The 14,060-nt window shown below is 37.5% G+C and overlaps 1 protein-coding gene across 4 annotated transcripts in view; it reads left to right on the top strand.

Annotated features, from left to right (window-relative positions):
* The first annotated feature begins 207 nt into the window (after positions 1-207).
* PREPL (prolyl endopeptidase like) overlaps positions 208-14,060 on the top strand; it is a 26,484-nt gene continuing 12,631 nt past the window's right edge. For 2 of the 4 annotated variants that reach the window (XM_059468468.1, XM_059468464.1), the window contains exons 1-11: positions 222-895; positions 2,318-2,518; positions 3,021-3,087; positions 3,744-3,947; positions 6,001-6,124; positions 8,401-8,617; positions 9,194-9,379; positions 10,821-11,024; positions 11,765-11,940; positions 13,338-13,554; positions 13,742-13,891. In XM_059468468.1, coding sequence (XP_059324451.1) covers positions 677-895; positions 2,318-2,518; positions 3,021-3,087; positions 3,744-3,947; positions 6,001-6,124; positions 8,401-8,617; positions 9,194-9,379; positions 10,821-11,024; positions 11,765-11,940; positions 13,338-13,554; positions 13,742-13,891 — 1,965 coding nt within the window. In that variant the 5' untranslated portion in view covers positions 222-676. Of the gene's footprint in view, positions 896-2,317; positions 2,519-3,020; positions 3,088-3,743; positions 3,948-6,000; positions 6,125-8,400; positions 8,618-9,193; positions 9,380-10,820; positions 11,025-11,764; positions 11,941-13,337; positions 13,555-13,741; positions 13,892-14,060 lie in introns of all 4 variants that reach the window. The other 2 variants (XM_059468465.1, XM_059468467.1) reach the window with 2 other exon arrangements.

The raw sequence follows: 14,060 nt of genomic DNA, 5'->3' as shown, positions 1-14,060 counted from the left end.
TGACATCAGCGGCGCTGCTGAAGCGCCCTGCCGCCATCTTAGTGACGGGCAGCGCCCCCGGGAGCGCTGCCGCCTGCCCGGCCGGCCTCTGATCCCGGGCAGCCCGGCTCGGCAGGAGCGGGAGCGGCGGCAGCGCCACGGCGAGTCCTTGCGCGGGCCGCGGGCGGGCGGGCGGAGCGGCAGTGCCGGCGGGGAGGGGGGCCGTGCCGGGTCCGGCCGGACACGGGGGGCCCGTCCCCTGCAGTGCTCCTGCGAACGGGATTCGGCTGCCGCTGCCTCGGGAGAGAGCGTGGGTTTGGTGTTACATGATGGGGAACTGAGGGGGTACGACTTCTCCAGACTTTCCCAGTGTTCTGTCCTTCAGCGTTTGGACGTGCGCCGTTGCAGCTCCCCTTCCCCTCATAGTTTCATTGGAGTTAAACTTTGGGCCGCCCGGAATGTTCAGGTTAAAATGTGGGCGCCAGTTGTTAACAGACAAAGTTTTACTTATTCTCGTTTGATTTACCTAGTGAATCAGTTACATTTCTTTGGAAGAGGAAGTTTACGCTATGTCTGTTTCCTCTGTATGTATGTATATTTACACCTGCTGTTTATGTATATTTCACACGCACAGTGTAAATGATCGGCAGTTCGGGATGTTCAGAAATTTCACGAATGTTTCAGAATTTTTCACGAAATGAGGGCTAGGATGTGCTGTGCTGGACTGCGGAATCTTCTCCAAGGGCTGAGCTTCGGTGCCAAGTACTACTCCAAGCATAACCCTCCTCAAACAGTGTGTCTTTTCAGTAAAATTGCTCCAAAAAAGTGCCACATCCTGGGCTGTTCTAAAAGCACATGCACCCACAGGACTGCACCACCTGGAAGCATCCTGCCGTGCAGATTCTTTTCCTGCAAGGTATGCTGTTAAATACAGACCTAATACCAACAACCACCTTGGCATATCTGATAAGGGATCCAGTCATACTTTTTACATGTTGAAGAAATATATATTTCCCACAGGATTTAAGCAGAGGAATAAAGTCCAGGATGTCAGTTACATTCAAGGGCATGTACCATTGTTCAGCTTTCCTATGCTGTTTTGACATAAAGCTGCACTTTCGTTGATTTTCCTGCTATTGTAATTTTGAAAAAATTGGTATCTTCCAGACTTAGGTAAAGTGTCAGGAGAAAACTGCAAGGAGAGATCAGCTAGTGTAGACGCAAAGTGTCCAAACTGATTATAGCAGATTGTAACCTGTCTCAAAAAACACTTGACTTTCTTGTGCTGACCAGTAAGGTCATGGTTTCCATCATATTAAAATAGAACACTCTCAGCTCTCAGCAATTATATGTTTTATGTTCATAGGGAGTTTGGTTACTGAAGTAGATGGTTTCCCTTCAGAGTCAACTTGGAACATTCACATTTGGTTCTTACATGTTTCTGAAGACAAACTAGGAACAAACCAACGTTCCTTAATGGAAAGTGGGGACAGGATATGAAGCACAGGCTGCTTTTTAAGCTTAGACACATTCAAATCATACATTGAATGTTATAAAATGCTACTTTGTGTGATCTGTGCAGTATTAGGTAGTGTAATACAAGTTGTGAAGCTTACTACTTGATCAAGTGAGATTTCACAGCATGCAAGAGGAAGTAACATTGTTCTAGCAGTTTTAACACACTTGTAACATTTTTTACAATAGAGGACAGCTTGGTTGGCAGTGAGGTAGCAGTAATCATCTCACATTTCATGGAAAACCAAATCCTTAAACTTATTCCTGATAAAATTCTTGTGGAGCCCATATCAGTTCACTTCATTCTGCACCTTATGAACATTTATATTAACACTTCTGAGAAGGTGGAGCAGGAACCTGAATGAGCTGCTGGGACTCTAAGGTACAGGGACAGAGGTGTAGGCACTGTTGTCTAGTAAAGGAAACAAGAAATTACATTCAAAAGACAGGACATTATGAAAGAAAGCTGTGAAGAAGGAAAAGTAATAGAATTCCATATAAAGTAAAACCTAGTTCTAGAACAGGAACAAACATAATTACTTATAATCAATTAAGAGCATATATTAATAGTACCCTAAATTTTGGAGAGAAGACCTCAATGTGTTGAGTAAAACACGTTTCACAGTGCCTCCCCAAAGATCAGGAAGAGTTAAAATAAAACACATACCAACTACTGTTTGTTGGTTTTTTTTTTTACTGTCATATACTTTTGTAATAACACAAAGGTGATTTTGGGCTTGTGGCTCAGGGGATACCACCTCAGTGTATTCAGATTGGTGTGCAGAGTGCTGGCTTGTAGCCACTGTTGTCTTTCCTTACTTAGCAGGAAGGAACAAAAGTCCTTTCCAAAAAGAAGCAAAATACATCCATGGTAACTTCAGAACTTTTGCACAAGAACCTTCTGAAATCAGAGCAAAAAAACTGGAATAACATTTCACCGAGATACAAAACTATGACAAAGAGGATCAAAGAAAAACTGGAAGAATTGCACAACATGTATAGACTCAATTCAAGAAGCCCAAGGGTAAGTGGCAAACAATACAAACATTTCCCATCACTGAATACAATAAAAGACAGTGAAGCTGTTCCTGCTATAAAATGCTGGTTTACTCATTTTTTTTACAGTAGAAATTTTGAATATTTTAGTAGTTGTGCATAGCAACAGTTTGTGTTTAGAACAGCTTATACTTGTTATGACAATGAATTTACCTTAATTTCTCCCTAGGCAAAAGCAAGTAAAGATAAAATAATCATCTGACTTTTGGATAATGAATACACAACATTGTAAGATGCAAGAGCAGTTGCAGGTGATCTGAGCCTTTTGTGAAATTTAGAGCAGGTAGAGGTAGTTAAGTACCCTAACTGAAAAAAACCTTTCTGATGTGTGCAATTCCTTCTTCAGTATGGAATATATGTTCTGTCATTTGTTACATTTGTTACACTTCTGCTGTACAGAAAAATTACAATATAGGGATTCAAAGGAAATAGTATGCTGGACTTGAAATATTTTTCTTTGTATTGAACAGATCAGGTTTGGAGAAAATGTGTACTTTGAAGAGAATGGCTGCATATTTCTTGCAAAAACAGATGATGGTAAGGGATTTCTCTTCCTAATATGGAAGGATTCTTTAAAAAGGTATACATGTATCACTTAGTGTTCTTTTCTTGCATTAATGCTTAACTTGTCTGTTTCTTAACTAAAAATACTTTTATACAATTCTGTACTAGAGTCATAATTTTAGAATCCTGCATCTGAAAATGTGAGGTAAAGGGAGTTAGAGAATAGTATATATTGATACTAAGGCAAGTTGCTGGAGAGGAAAGAGATAAAACACTTCTTTGCAGAGCCCTAACTTAATATTTTGAAGAAAGGAAAAGAACATCCATGCTTTTTTATTTCTGAGAGGGGATGAAAGAATTTTAAATTTTATTTATTAAAAACAACCACCGTTTAGCTATCTGAGCTTTAAAATTCAATAGGTTTAGCAGAAACCAAGATCTACACTTTTGAAATATTTTTAGTAGTAACTACAGTACTTTTTTCCTTTGAACTGTAATTTTTTGTTTATTTTTACAAAGTGCATTTGCAAATATCTTGCAAGACAGGTATTTGTTGTTGATAAATTCCAGTAGAATGTTTGTGAATATTAGAGACAGATTTGTTAAATACAGACATTAAAAATCACCATTCATTTTGACAGTGTTTTAACTACAGGATTTTTTGCTATCTCTTTTTCCCTATGTAATAGGTGAGGGAAATGCTAAGATTTTATTCAGTATTGAAGATCTTGGCTTTTCTGATGCCTTTATTCAACGGATCAGAATTTCACCAGATCAGAGATACATGGCCATCAGCTTAAAAAGTGAAAATTCTGAAGAGGCAACCTGCATTATTATGAAACTTGGTAATCTTCCTGTAGTGGAAAAAGTAATTCCAAGTGTATTTAGCTTTGGTAAGTCATTTATGAATATCCTGTGGATCACACAAGCTTTCAGCACAACATCTTTTTTTAGTTTAAAGATAATAATTTATTTTTTTTTATATGAAGGCAACATTTAATCCTTATAAATGTTGCATTTTTTCTTATGGTTTCTTTAATGCTGCATGATTACAGGTTGTCTGATATGGATGAAAGGGACTGCTTCCTGGATACAAGTTGTCCTTCATTGCAAAAGCATTTATACACATTACAACAGTCATAATTTTTCCCATTAAATCCAATATGCTATATTCAAAATATAGTCATGTGACAGTTTGTCATGTAAAGATGGTTTTGAGGGATGTTCTAGTTGGTAAACCCTTGCAGCTACAACTGAAGTCACTGGTAGCTGTAGACAGTTAGCTTTGTTTGAAAAGTGTGGAAGTACTACTTACCAGTGAGTATTGGCTGGAATTTCAACTGGAATCCACAATGTGGGTCACACTGCAGAGCCCAGAGAAGTCAGCCAGGCCTTGAATCAATTCCTTCAGAATAGATTACAGAGCTTTACATTGCTGTTAAAAGAAGCAGAGGTAAATGGAAGTGAATGGGAAAACATTCTTTTTTTATAGTCTAATAAAGAATATAGCAAAAAGAGTATAATAGTATGTATACAGTGTTCCACATCTTGTACTTTGGATTATATTGCTAGATGTCATCAAGTATATCTAGTGCAGTAAGCAATTTGCCTGGGCAGAGCAAAAAAAAAAAAAAATTCATGTTAAACTTCCTTGTTAAAAAAAATGAGGAGTAGCAAGAATTTAGTGCTGTGTTTCCACACTGAAGATTATAATACCTGTTGAAAAATAAACATGCAAATTTGCCAATGACATTTTACAATATACTTGGTTTGAACATCTATCTAGGTTGATCCAGAAGAATCAGTACAGTTAAGAGACCAACATCCTGTTGCCTAGATAGGTGTGACAGATAATAAGAGTTCAAAAGATGACTCTCAGAATGGTAAATTCTGTAAAAGGTAAAGGTAAAGGTAAGGCTAGGTGTGTAAAAGTAACCTGTAAAGGTAAGTCAGATGTTAGTGAGGTACAGCAGTAGTGCAATGAAGCAAAGAGGTGCCTCAATCATGAGCAAAAGAATTAGGTCTTAAAACCATTTGCAAAGTTTATGGGCTTGTATTAAGTGATATAAAATAGCAGGGAGACAGACAAAAGCTCCTGAAAATTTACACCTTGATTTTTCTATAAGCTAGACTATAGAAATGTCTAGACTTGCCCTTCAAAGGCTTGTCTTCATAGTGAGTCCTCAGCCACCTGTGCACTTTGGAGCCACATTGCTGTTCAGAAAGCAAAATGTTTGTGTTATTTGGTGTTATGAATTCCTCGGGGTTTGTACTGAAAATCAGTATTTATGCATAAGACAGCAGCTTTTAAAAGCACGTGTGTTAAACATCATTCTGTTGGCCGCAGGAGCAGCAGAGATGGCAGGAATGTGGCTGGATCTGGCAGAATAACTTCAGAATAACAAGGGCCCTGTATTTATGCCTTTCTGTGTTGGTGAACACATACACAAGCTTAGAAAAGTGGAGAATTTTTATCTCAGCAGTACCCATGGGGCACAAGCATCATCTCTTTTCTCTAAATGGCTTGTGTGCAGTCACATGCAGCAGTGCAGAGCTTATGATGTCTTTATTGTCTTGCTGACTCCATGTAAACCAGTTTTTCTCTGCTGTTTTAAACAGCCACATTTCCTATTTTCCTGTTACCTCCAGAACCCACACAGAGTCAACAGTTCCCTATTACTGGGCTCTGCAACATTGACCTCGGCTTTTTTTTGCTTTTTTTTCAATGCATTATGAGATTCTTGTTCTGTGGTATTCAGAGAAAATATGGAAAAACCTTTTGGCTCTTACCTCAGTCCCTACAGGATGAAGAAGTGCTGTCCTCATTTCCATGCCACCTGCAACCCACCTTTTGCAGCACTGGGTCCAGTGTCCGTGGAAGTCCCATCTTCTCTCAGTAATATCATCTTCTCTCTGAATTTGATATGCATTTTTCTTTTTTTCCAGAATGGGCTGCAAATTATGTTCTGTATTACACAGCTCAGAAGAACCTTAAATGCCAGAATGTATTCATGACCACTTTCACTTATCAGAAACATACTAAGTTAGTTTATACAGAACAAGATGCAAGGTAATACATACCTAAAATATAACAAGTCCTTTACATATTTTAGAGTATTTTATATGTAAAATATAGCTGGTTTGGAAAACAAAGTGTTCTATATTATATTTCAAATAGTAAAATGCATTTTTGTGTTCTACAGTCAGTAGTGCCTTATACGGCCTGAGAATGTGCTCTGTTCTCCTTTTGATATGTGATCAACAGAGATTAAACTTTCCTCTCTTACCTCATGAGTTCAGCTGAGTTTATAAATGTCAAGGTCACTCTCAGGTCAGGGTGTCCTTTAATGAATGTGTGACAGTTTCATACAGGGTAAATCAGACTGTGGATTTCATTTTGTTTTCTCTGCTATTGATGTCTGATACATCTTTTAAAAAAAATACATAAGTTCAGGCTAATCCTTGCTCTGGGTAATGGATGAGCAAAATCATTACAACATTCCAAGAGACAGAACTATTGTTGACTGAATACCCTCTCAATAACCTTTCTTTAAGCAGTGGTTTAGGAAGACAAGAAGGCTCTTTGCTAAACTGAGCACAGAACTAGCTTTTCAGCATTGTAGCACATGGTATATTTATACAGCATTGCATAAATATTTGTGATTATTCTTAAGTTACATATTCAGTAAAGAAATGCCTATTATACTTTCATCAGAAAAAAAAGAAAACAAAAAATCTGCAATGGAGATGGAATAAATAAGATCTTTTTTTTCCCAGCTGCATTTGATGCATCGTTTTGGAAAATCAAGTTGCACTGACCTGGCACTTCCCCACAGGGAAACTGTTGGCATAATTCTGAAGGTCACAGTCATTACAGTAGATCTACTAGAAACTTACTCTAAAGGTTCATGTGCTATTGCAGCTCATAGCTGAACTCCTTCATCGGAGATGGCAAGACATTCTTTTGTATTGCCATTGAGCACTTCTGTTCTGTATCTCACCAGCTCTTCTAGTTGCAATCAAACCTTTTTTTAGAAGCTGAAATTTTCCTTTTTTTTTTTTTTTTTAAAGCTACAAAGATTTAAAAAAAAGTAATATCAAGGTCATAATCCTTGGGGAGAAGTGTAATATGCATTTCAGCTCAACCCTCTTAGAGGCAGGATCAGCAGAGCTGAACTCTTGGAATCTCTGCTGAATGCAGTGCCACATTCTTGCCAATTTATGGGTATTAGACAGGCAGGAGGCTGATTTTTCTTGCAGACTTTAGCTCTCCCCCTCTGCGCCTGTCCTAAAGATGTCAAGAGGGTGCAATGAGAAAAAACAATAGTACCAAAAAAATTTGAGATCCTCCACCTGCAAATAATTAAAGGCACTGAAAATACTATCTAAAGCATCCTTTTCTTCACCAGTCAAATACTCTGAATCCTAGAGAGATCATCATTGCAGCCATTCATGTGATCTGTGTGATGCAGATTATGGTACTCAACCCTACATTTTCTTGATGGAATCTGGATCTTGGTGTTGGACAGTTTTGTATTTAGAGACATCCAATCTAAAGGGTTCAAAATGGCAAAGAGACTGTTCTGATCCAAGATGTCACATTCCAGTTAATTCAGATGACTCACAGAAATTTGAATCTGAATTTCACCCTGAACTTTTCTACTATTAGCATCCAGGCACTGTTTATCACTGCTTTCTGTTTCTAGATTTCAGACAGATTTAAATCCAGTATGTAGTTTCTAGTTTCTTAGTTCCAAAACCAGTGCCTAGTTTTATATCACTCCAACATTGTCCATCTTGCCTCATATAAGCCTCTGTGCTTTTTTTCTTTCTAAACAGTACTTTTTGTCTTATTTGCTTCAGACAGTTAGGTCAGTAGCACATAGACATTTTATGAATTTATTTTTTAATAGCTCTTACTTTTGTTATTGCTGTTCCCACATGATGTCATTTATTATTTTAACTATCCATTACTACTTTTTAAATTTTAAATAGGGTTACAAGTTCAATAAAAAGATCTGCATTTTGATTGAATTTTAAAGCCTGTATGCATAAACGAGCTTCTAGTCTAGCTCAATGATACAAAAACCTGGATTTAGTTGGACAACAACTAAATTGCTTTCCTTGCAGATTTCAGGTTTCACACACAAGATTGAAGGGTTTTAAATCCCAGGGTAAATGCAGCAGAAGTGGGTCTGGGAGCCAAGTAGCCTGAAATTTCTCCAATCTGCTTACAGAAATGTTTTTTCTTACCTTGAAGATGGAAGCCTACGATTCTGAAACAACTGATGTATTTTAAAATACTGATAACATTTTCTTTCTTTTTTTTTCAATGATTCCCTACAGATTCTTTGTAGACCTTTATTGCACAAAAGACAGGCGTTTTCTCACTATCAACAGCAACAGCAAGACAACCTCAGAAGTTTGGCTGGTTGACTGCAGACATCCCTTTGAGTCACCTGCTCTTGTACAAGCACGAACCACGGGGCTCATGTACCACGTTGAGCACAGGAAGGACCAGTTGTACATTCTTACTACATATGGAGAACCTGCAGAATATAAGGCAATTTTGACTGATAATTGCATTCATAGGATTAATTTAGATGTCTATTGCAGGTCATATAGAAATAGTAAGGTTGGCTTTTAATTCTGTTCATCCCAGCTTACTGAAATAAATTAAGAGAGAGAGCTGCATGGATTAAAAAGACTGATAGTGCTGCATGGAGTGTCACCTGTAGGGGGCCAGTTTTATCCTAACTCCTTTGACAGCCTCAAGAAATGACTGTGCTTCAACAGTCTTTACCCCTGTACCAAAATTTAAGTTGGTGATCTCAGTTTGTGTAATCAAACCTACCTACAACTATGCTGGCCATACTGAAAGCACTTATTGTATTACAGTCTTCTGTAGAGTACTCTTTGAGACTTTGTCTTCTCCAAATGTTACTGTATTGTTCTTCCATTTTGCCTAAGTAAAGGGAGATTAAAAATCTCCAGTTTTAGACAGGCAAACACCCCAAATACAAATAAGTATTTTTTGCAAGAAAAATGTATGAGATCACCTATAAGTCTGTACCTCTCATTTGTAACTCTTAGTACATTTTAGTAATACAAGGTTGTTTGGTTTTGTTTTTTTTTATAGTTGATGAAGGCACCAGTAGCTTCCAGTGGCAAGGAGAACTGGCAGTTAGTTTATGCACTGGAAAGGAAAACCAAGCTAGTAGACTTTGAGATGTTCAGTGATGACTGTATTATGTTCCTGAAGAATGCTGGTCATCTTTACTTAAATGTGATTTCCTTTGTTTCACACTCAGTTCAGTCGATAAAGGTATGTTTTAGCTTGGTTTAAGCAGCATAATATTTTTCCAGCTATTTTTTTTTGGCATAACATACTGAAAGCAAAGATAAATTCCAAAAGCAAAAAGTGGTTTGGAAACTATTAATACTGGCAATTTCATCGTTATGACTAATTGTATTACCTGTGGCTTATTGCAGCATTTAGAAAGTTAAAGAGCAGCTATCCTGTGAGCCACTTCTTTCTTCAACAGATTACAGTCAAGCTCTTCACAATACAGCTGATTTCTAATGTAAACAGGACTTAGTTCCCTAAATGCTCTACTTAGTTTTACTGAGCCTTTTTCTGCCTACACTCATTGGTGTAAGCAAGGCCCCTCCTACAGGAGAAAGAAATCGGAAATCATACTTGTTCAAAAAACAAGTATGGACACTGTTCCATAATAAATGGGAAGAGTTGATATTGCAGTACAATTGGTGCAAAGGATATGCTTCCATTCTCTAGTTATTAAATACCTGCTTAATTCTCTAGCTATTAAATACCTGATTAAAACAAAGGGACTTAAGCCAAATACAATTTCTGAAGACCATTCAGGTGAAATATTTAATTGATTTGTTTACCTGAAAAATAACAGTCTGAGCAACTCACAAGTTTATTGCAACAACTGCCAATGCTACTCTCTATAAAACTGCTACAGAAAAAGGTTTTTGACAAAGTACACTGTATGGTCTCCAAAATCTTCAATTTTTTAAAATAGCCGTAGTTTATTTATTCAGAAAGGGCCTGCAGTTACTCAGGAGAACTTGGACTTCTGCTGCCTTTTCAGAAGCCTCTAGCAACCTAACCCAAGTAAGTAATGGTCTGGCAGAGGGTTTGGCTATGTCCCTGCTGCTCTCAAAGAATGAATCTTGATTTCTTTCATTCTTAGCAGAGTTAAAAACCTTAAATATAATAACAGTAAGTATCTGAGGGTGAATGTGCCAGGAAAAGGTTTTGTTCTTCACAATGGCTGGCACTAGGAACAAAGTTAAGAGGCAGGGGTTTTCAGTGGCTTAGCATTACTGAGCTAACTCACAGTAAAAGCATAATAGCTGACATGGACTTGGCTGTATAACGTGTTGAAGTAGAACTGGAAATGCCAGGAAAAATAGGATCTAAAAAATAAAACTGATGCACAATCATTTCAAATGTTTTCTTTTAAAAAGTCTGCACTAATACCCATTTTAAACTGAATTTGAATTTATTTTTTGTTTTTAATCAATTGTCCAACTTTATCCAATGGTTTTGGGAGAAAAGTTTGCCAGTCTTTCACTTCTTGACTATTTTGTTATTGAATTTAAATGAAATACAGATTGTGCTACATACAAACTAAGACAATTAGTTAATATCCAAAGTCTTTTACTCTGAAGGACATATTAAGCAAAATTTGCAGAAGCAGTGTAAGGGTCTCACTTGAAATGCCATGTTTTCTCAGCTGCCTACGTGGGCCTGTGAATTTGAATTGGAATCTCATCCTGAACATACCACCAGCACCTGCTATTTTCAGCTCTCCTCCCCAGTACACCCCCCTAAGCGTTTTGCATATTCATTTAAAGAAAATAATCTCATTGAGCAAGCTGTGCAAGAGGTACCAATTATTACGAATTGTCACACTACACGTTTACTAGCTAAAAGCAAGGTAAGATTTTTCAGTCTTTTTCCCATTCCTTTTATTCTTTCCTTCCTCCCCACCCATTTAAAGAAAGTGCATTTGGCAGGGAACAGAGATTAAAAAATGTAAAGAGCAGTTGGTGCTATAGTTATTAAACAGTGGGTGTTTTCTTCAGTGCTACAGAGAAGAACAAGAAAGAGTCGTGATTTTTTTTTTTTCCATTAACCTGGGTATTCCACAGGAGATAACAGCACACGATGAGTCAAGAAGCTTAGTATAAGTGAGAATTGCTAGTTGATGTAATGGTATTGTACTCCACATGATAAGTGAAAAAGGTGCCAGCTGTTGAAAAGAACACCCCACAACCAGCTGCACAGTGCAGATCAAGAAAGGAAAGTTTTAACAGCCTGAGTTTAAAAATTTGCAGATGTTAATAAAGAGTTTGTACTGTGGTAAGTGGTAAACTCTATTGTTAATAACATATATTCTTGGTGTTAAAGGGGGAAGGAAGACTTGGGTGCTTTGGTATTTTAAAAACTCCTCAGGTGTTGCACTTAAATGAATTTATACTCTGCATCTGTAAGCCCACACAGCAGAGATTCCGTCTCAGGCTTTATTTTTCAAGAGTGCTTTGTACACTCTAAGTGAAAAAAAATTACTGTAATCAAAAAAACACATTTTAAAATAAATAATTGAAGTTTTCATTGCCATGTGTCATTGAGATTTCTGCAATGTCCCTTATTGTAAAACTACTCCTTCTTTTCCAGGATGAAACTTTGGTGCCAATTACAGTTTTTCATAATAAGAATTCTAAAGAACTACACAGGAGACCACTTCTAGTTCATGTATATGGAGCTTATGGCATAGATTTGAACATGACCTTTAAAGAAGAGAAGCTGATGTTAATTGAAGAGGGTTGGATATTAGCATATTGCCATGTTAGGTAAGTCAAATATAAAATAGAAATAAGATTTTATTTTGCAGGATACACAGGTACTTGCTCATGTACAACTGAATATGCACCAATTTTTTTTTTTTTTTTTGGTGTACCTATACCTAATTATTCCTATTTTCTTAGATTTTTTTATTTAGGTAGTTTTTTTAATTTACCTCAGGAAAAAAAAACACAAAAGCACACTACATTTTAGGTTTCCTAAATCTACATGATGGCTGTATGTACCTTTTAATCTTTTCAAGTCTCATTACTTCTTGTCTCATCTTTGCTCAAGACAAAATTTGGTGAGATGCTGAAATTGCCATGACATGTTATCTCCCTCTCCTTCTGAGAGCATTGTGTGCTAATGCTCAGTCTGTGTCTTCTGAAAGCCATTTACATTCCACAGCAACAGCTTAGCATTTAACCTGCAGCCCTTATTCTTTTATTGGCTAAATCATCTGTCTCCAGTTTAGCTACAAATCTACCAGTTTTATCAAACTGCAGTGCACAACAGGCTTCAAATTTTTCTCAGTAGCTAAGGAAGATAACAAAAGAATCACTTTAGGGAGGGGAGGCAAGGGGAGGAATGAATAATTGTTGGAAATACCAGTCCCAAAACAAATTCAGCAAATATTCAGTCTGCTGTACTCAGTGGCAAGCATTGTGCTGTTCTTCCTCGCACCCCACTAAGAATCTTAAAATGCAGGTCAGTCCTACATGAAGATGGATTTGTCATCCAAAGATGGCAAGCTAATCAAATAATCCATTTTAAACTTGAAACCAGAAGAAGAAGCTTCAGGTGGCTTAGAACCAAAATTGTGGTTGCATAGAAAGAAGTAGAAATTATTTTTATAATTCTATACTACAAAACATAACATTTCAAGTAGCATTTGAAATTCACAGATTACGGGGGAGAAAAAAACCCAAACCCAACTTTCTAACAGTCTCAGAATTTAAGCTAAGTGGAAGACAAATCCTGAGAGTCTGGTGTGGAGCTCAGAAATACTATTCTACTGTTTTTAATAAGTAATAGTGTTAGTAATGGAAGTATTGGAAATATTTTTGTAGTTTCCTGTATAAAAAGATAATGTTATCTGATTTTGTATTGCCTACAATGAAAATGTAATTTCCTAAAGTGTTGCTTTTCCTGTGGATTCCAGGACACAAGCACATGTGCCCTTCTACAGGTAGTATTTTCACCAGTCATCATGACTGGATTTATTTTGCCTTCATGTTTTCTCTTTTAGCCATAAAGAAGGGTAAAGGCAAAAGCAGAGAAGAGTTAATTGGGAAAGCAAACTGTGATGTGCCACTCTGTGGCTGCTGCTGTTCTTTGGTTATCTGAAGCTATGCCATGTAATGTTTTCTGAAGAGACTCCAACTTGAATTGCATTAAATTTCAGGGGTGGAGGAGAGCAGGGCCTTAGCTGGCACAGAGATGGATGTCAGTATAACAAACTCAAAGGTCTCCATGACCTCAGGGCTTGCATCACGCTGCTGCACCAAGAGGGATTTTCTCAGCCCAAGCACACAGCCCTGGCAGCTGCCAGTGCTGGGGGAGTTCTGGCTGGAGCCCTGTGCAACACTGACCCAGCCCTGCTCAGAGCCATGGTGTTACAGGTGAGCTGCTGCAGACCTTGTACAGATCATAACATCATACTGTGTTATCTGTGCTATTGTACCACTTTCAGAATTGGAAACATTCCAGTTCAAAGCTCACTCTCCTCATTTTTGATGTTCATCTTGACTCAGATATTCAAGGTCCTCTGTCCTATTTGCCAACTTTTTTTTTTTAATGATTTCTAAGGCTCCTTTCGTAGATGTTCTAAATACAATGATGAAAACTCATCTCCCACTGACAATTGAGGAACAAGAAGAATGGGGAAATCCATTAGAAGATGAAAAGTGTATGAAGTATATCAAAAGCTATTGCCCATACCAGAATATTAAGCCACAGGTAAAACTATGCTTTCTGTGCAGAATACTTCAGGCATAAAGTGTAGTGGTTTATAAGAAAACCAGAAGTAGATCACTGAAATTTTTAAAAAACCTCCAATATAAATTATTTCAGTAATAATCTTAGCAATAGCTGGAGTCACAAGTGACTACTGAAATTAACCCAACGC

Source organism: Ammospiza nelsoni, chromosome 3 (assembly GCF_027579445.1).
Source record: "Ammospiza nelsoni isolate bAmmNel1 chromosome 3, bAmmNel1.pri, whole genome shotgun sequence".
Classification (NCBI taxonomy): domain Eukaryota; kingdom Metazoa; phylum Chordata; class Aves; order Passeriformes; family Passerellidae; genus Ammospiza; species Ammospiza nelsoni.
Note: the sequence above shows the minus strand (reverse complement) of the source record. Positions and strands in the feature narration are given on the sequence as shown.